Below are 5,722 nucleotides of genomic sequence, written 5' to 3'. Positions count from 1 at the left end.
GTGAGAAGTTTTCATGCGACTCGATGTTTCACCTGCTTCCCTTGTTTTGTCCCTGCTATCTGCTACCGTAGGAGGCGGCAGTGAGTATGGCCAGCGTGGACACCCAGGACTCCATCCCCATGAACCTGTCTCTGTCCTCGCTGCTCAAACAAGGAGCCTCTGCTGGAGCTGCTGCCCGCCCTGCAGCCCCTGGAGCACCACGTACGCTACGTCATCACCCACGGGCAACGCCAAGGAACACTTCCGCCTGCTGGAGCGCCGCGACGGGAAGAGCGTTTTGCGGTTGGGCAAGAGGCCGCCGCCGGCCGGTTCATACCGGCTGGAGATCGCCAGCATGCGGCTGTTTGGGCCCGCAGGCTACACCAGCTGGAGGAGCAGCACGACACTGACTACCTACAAGGAGAACTAGGAGACGCCCTGCGCATCAAGCTCCACCTTCACCTGCACTGAGGCCCAAGAGTGTTTCCCCCTCGCCATTTCCTGTTCCTGGACTGATTCTCTAAAGCCTTTGAGTTTTAACCTGCCCCCCTTTTATCCAATAAGTCCTTTATCCAGCTCCCCCCTTCCTCCCTGCAGGAACATCTCCACCAAACAGGGGATGTAACCAAGGGCTACGAAAGACAAGTCAATCAGCCTACACCTCTACCACCACTTTGTTACTGTTTATGTTATTATATGTTCATGTTTTGTATTTTTTTTTATACCAGCTGACTACACTTCCCTCTTGCGCCCCCCTCCCCCCCCCCTCGACTTGTACCCGACCCCAGCACTCATTCTCTACTGAGAGAGCCAGTGGAGGAGGTGGCAGAGAGGTGCCCTAGTGCTTGGACCCCAGCCCCCCGCCCCTAATAAGAACAAGCAGGCGGACAGATGGTTCACAAGACCATGAAGCACTTTTGTAGACAAGAAAGAGTGGTTTTCATAAGTTACATAAGTGCTGAGAGTGGCCAAAACTGTCTTTATGCAACATGGATGGTAGTATTTAAATCATCGCCCAGGATCTTAGCTGATGTGTTATTGTCAAGTGTTATCAAAAAGTGAAATACGGGCTCAAGATAACGGGGTTGGGTGCGATCGCGGCGGTCCAAGGACTCTGTCACCTCTCTGTGATCTTGGTGAAAATCACAACACTGGGGAACGAGGTTCATCACGTCTGCCCCTCTCAGTATTGTAGTGTGTCATTTAATGTATTTGTGCTGTTTGAATAATGTTAACACGAAGGACTGCAACATTTACACAGCATTTCAGGTTCTTTATTGCATGGCGGTCTGTTTTTACAGTTGTATTCCAACCCATTTCTTTCAGATGAGAAAAACAGCATGCTGTGTTCTGGTCTGATGTGACTGACTTTTGTCCTGTCAGTTGGCAGCGGCAAGCAGGGATTAGCGTGTGTCTGTGTTTGTGTGTGCTGTCATGTTTGGTTACCTCATCACCTCTCAGACCAGCATGGACACCACGCTGTGATGATGACTTTAAGACAAAAGAGGGTGCTAGTGTCGCTCAGCCAATACACCAGTTAGGAACTTGGAGCCTTAAAATAGGATTGATTGGGTCAGGGATCACGGATTAAGACTTCAGGTGCATTGATTCTGTAATTCAGAGCCTTTTTCATTAAGTCCAAAGTCTTCTTCCCTTGTCGGCTGTAAGAGGCTCGTAGCTTCTCATGGTTCGGCATTTTTTACCCCTAAACATCAATATTTCAGAAGACTTGAGAATAGAACTTGGCACGAAGTTGACTCTACCTGTTTTTCTTCGACTTTGAGCTTTATGCTTGAGCCTTGTTTACAACCCAAAGGCCAAAAGCCGAAGACAGTAACAGTCTCAAAGGTACATGACATGTTAACATTACCTAAGCTGCAAATAAAGGCAGTGCTTCACAGCATAAGGGCACGCACAGGCGAACACCAAACCTCACACATAAAAAAATAAAAAATATCTGTCAGGTCATCTTTCATTCCTCGTGATTTTTTTTTCTCTCAAAGAGAAAAAAGGTGCTAGCTAATAACATCTCTGACGCTGTACAAAGATAGTGCAGTCTTGAATCTGTATTGCAAAAGTGACTTCTTTTTTTTTGGCTAGGATTTATTGTTGTTGTGTATGTCTGTCTTTTGTATTGTCTCAGTGCTGAAACCAATATTATCAAACTTGCTTCTTGAAAATTAAATTGTATATTTTTAAGTGAAATGTAGGTTTTTTTCTATGTCAAGGCTGCCAAAAACAAATATTCACAGTAAACCCAAGATTGAAGGCCTTTAGTGCTGTTGACTTTGTTTTAAGAAAAAAAAACTGAAACAAAACCAAAAAAAATGTTTTGATTCCTTGACTGATCACTGACTGTACTGTTTGAAACCACTGTCACCAGTCAAATCAGCCATCAGCAACAACAAAAAGAAATCGAAACATGTCAGACTCAAAGATAATTAAATTCCCATCATCTTTTATCTCGAACAAGCTTACACTGTCTGTACAAGGCCATTAGGATCAATGCAAACTTGAACATCTCCAGCTAGGATCTATGGTGCTAAACAATCAATTTTTTTGATTTACAGTCAAGGTTGCTGCACTGTCCCGCAGCATTGGGCAATGTTTATAATAGGTCTACAAAACCATTCTTCTAACCTGGGAACATTTGTATACGTTGTACCTTTATTGTCGGTTTGTATTTTTTCTTCTATTTGCCACTATGTTTAAAAAAAGAAAAGGCAGTGTGCTTACTGTATCTGAGCTTCAGTGTCAAACTTGAAACAATACTGTCAACATCAACTGCTTGTATACGTTAGAAAATAAGGATCCTGTTTTAGTTATTTGAATGTTCACCATAATGCCTGACAATCGGGATACCAGAATCCAGCTGTAAGCTGTAATGACAATCATCCAATCACACCACAGCTACTAGCACAGGATCAGTAAATCAATCGGCCATCGTGGAAGATCTTTTAATGTCCTGAATGATCATCATCTTTGTGCAAAAGCTAGAAAACAAAGATTTATAACTCCAAATGGCAGACTGTAAAATTAGAGTGATTCACATAATATTGTAAACTTTTGTCCAGTGACATTAATGCTAATAAAGTATTGTGGGTTATATTTTTAAGTCTTGCGACCTGAGTTTTTTTTCTCTCTCTCATGTCTTGTGTGTAAATGTCCAACAAAAGTGACACAATGTGACAAATGAGTAGTAATGACTTTATTCAATTTCCAACATGAACAATGTGGACTCAATTCAGAAGAATAATTGAAGTAAAATCTTTTTTTATTTTTTTTTATTGTCACTGATTCAACCCAGTGTATCAAAAACGAAGGAGATAGTCAGAAAAATATGTAATTACAAAACACAAGAAAAAGCGACCTGCTTTGCTTCCTTCTAAGACGTGGCTGCATGACTACCTAAAAAAGTCTGCTGATCGATACAGTAAGAGGAAGGAGGACAGAAAGATAGCAAAAAGGAGACTCCCAAACATGAGTCCAGAATAGAAAAATAAAGCTTTGTTTTGCCTAAAGGTTGCTGTTTGCATCATCACCACACTTGGCAGGCTGACAAAAGCAAAGAACACAACCAGTGAACATAAACTCTACTTGCAGTAATAAGAGATAATATAGTTTCAATATGGCTTCTGAGTTATGGACAGTCACACAGAGAACATGAGGAGACACAAACTACCTGCTTTGGGCTTTAAACAGTGCTGCTTGAGGATCAGATCAAATAATGTGAGAAGGTGTGCTCCTGTACCAGCACTTAAATGCTTAACAACGGACACTGGTTCATTAAAGGGGCATCTGCTTAAGTTAAAACATATTTGTTTAAGTTTCGCCCTTATCCTGCCTCTCTTTGTGTTCTCATCAGAAATGGCTTGAGGTTGGAAGCTATGAGCGTGAGTGAATGTGGTCTACCAGAAATCATATTGTTTGTTAAAACCTAGCCCTAAAGAGATGTTGTGATGTGTTAGCGTGTTTCAACTAATACAGTGGGTTCAGATTAAGGCAGCTGTGCAGCTCATTATTTCTTTATTTCCTTCATGCATGCTCCCACATCCGGGTTGGAGTGTTTGGCTTGCAGGGATTCCATTCTGTCAGTGTGCCTGTGGTTGTTGAACCAGACTTGTAGTGCTTACATAGGGTCCTGAAGCCTCATTTTACCACAGGTTGCCTCCTTTAAGAGTAATTTCATAATATTTCGCATTGGTTGAAACAGTCCATTTCCACATCTAAAATTAGGCAATGCTCCATGTGCAATCAAATAAGCCCCTTTATCCCACGCGGCTCTCGCCCTATACCAGTGCGTAATCAAACTGGCCCCTCTCCAGCCCGTCTTTGTGGTCGGTCCAGGAGGAGGCCGGCATGCGACTGTAGGGGTCCAGCAAGATCCTGAAGCACCGGACCAGCAGGAAGACGAGGAAGAGAATGAGGAGGCCTACAAAGGCCAGGGCGGTGCGCTGCTCACTGTCCACCCCGACCAGGGCCAGAGGCGGCCCCATGCTGCTGCTGCCTGCTGCGGGGCCGCCGGGCAGGGAGGAGCCGGTCGGGGACAGCAGCAACTCGTAGTCGAGTGTGGGCACATCGTTCATCCTCCACGGGGCCCGAAGGCACGGTTTACAAAGCGGCTGGATGATCGGCGTGTGAGGGGGAGGTGCAGAGAAGGAAGGTGTTCATGAGGTTGCGCGCGGAAGGAATTGGTTTAAAACTGAGTGAGATAAGGAGTTTGAGTGCTCTTTATGTATTAATGGGTAACGGGCGTTTTACACGTTTTTTGTTGTTGTTGGGAGACTCTGCTTGTGTTGGGTGAAAGGCATATGGCCCTGAAAAAAAGAAGTTAGGTAGTTAGACCTGCGCACACATCTTATGATCCTCTGGTCAGTTTGTTTAGTCAAATCTAGGTCAGTCGAAGTGACATGACCCAGAAGGAGGCTCTAATCTGCCCCGACAATGTGACAGACATGCATGCATACGCACACAGACACACACATGTGACACTTTTCAATTAATATGGACTACTTTTTTCAAAGTGTCAGACATTTTGAGTAACTCACTTAACAGTCTTAATGAAGCTCTAAAACCGCCCTGCCTCAGGCTGGTAACGTTTTTAGAGTATTTATCAGGGTCACTCTGCCACATCAGCTCTCAATCAGAGCAGACAGGACGTGACAATGCCTCCTTCTGCTAATGCAAACAAGCGTCTGATCGCAGTCAAGGTCAGCTTCCTCTATGGGAGTTATTAGCGTGCAGATGGACTCCAAACACTTCCAACCAATAGGGTCCTAGGTGTTAGAGAAAGGCAAGACTATTTAGGCCAGCGACTGCAGCAGTGAGTCTGTGTGTGTTTGTGTGTGGGTGCTTGTGTGTGGCTAATTAGATCAGGAGGTCAGTGGATCGTTGGTCCCTGAATGTAAAAACTTTGCAGATTTGGCCTGCTCAACGCAGAGTTTCCCCTTTCGTTCTGTCAGAGGTGAGTTTATGGGGAGTCTGTGAAATAGTAAAGTGGCTTCATCCAGTTTCGATCGTCAGTCTGTTGAATGCAGAACGTGTTTATGTTCCAGCAGATGTGAGCGGAAGAGTGTCTTCATATGTTCCCCGTTAAAGCGATCAGCCAGTGAGGGAGATCATTTTATCTCTCCACCTGAAAGAAGAAAGAGAGAGGCACCTGGTTAGGAAAACATTGAGACAACTGTCCAAAAATGTCACTAATAGAGTGCTAATGAGGGCATTCAACTCACCGGATATAACA

The 5,722-nt window shown here is 44.4% G+C and overlaps 2 protein-coding genes across 2 annotated transcripts in view; one reads left to right on the top strand and one right to left on the bottom strand.

Moving 5' to 3' along the window:
* fbn2b (fibrillin 2b) overlaps positions 1-3,094 on the top strand; it is a 68,531-nt gene extending 65,437 nt beyond the window's left edge. Inside the window, 5 exon segments of the mRNA XM_080033112.1 lie at positions 9-78; positions 80-143; positions 145-222; positions 224-350; positions 353-3,094. Coding sequence (XP_079889238.1) covers positions 9-78; positions 80-143; positions 145-222; positions 224-350; positions 353-450 — 437 coding nt within the window. The 3' untranslated portion in view covers positions 451-3,094.
* Positions 3,095-4,268: 1,174 nt separating this feature from the next.
* Positions 4,269-4,734, bottom strand: LOC307254372 (cortexin-1-like; the record flags this gene model as incomplete). The annotated part of the gene is made up of 1 exon (XM_080032735.1): positions 4,269-4,734. The coding sequence occupies exon 1, from the start codon at positions 4,563-4,565 to the stop codon at positions 4,269-4,271; it is 297 nt and encodes a 98-aa protein (XP_079888861.1). The 5' UTR covers positions 4,566-4,734.
* Positions 4,735-5,722: the final 988 nt, after the last annotated feature.

The sequence above is a fragment of the Ammodytes marinus genome, assembly GCF_949987685.1.
Source record: "Ammodytes marinus genome assembly, chromosome: 8".
Lineage (NCBI taxonomy): Eukaryota > Metazoa > Chordata > Actinopteri > Uranoscopiformes > Ammodytidae > Ammodytes > Ammodytes marinus.
The sequence above is the reverse complement of the archived record's forward strand: the minus strand, read 5'-3'. Positions and strand labels throughout refer to the sequence as shown.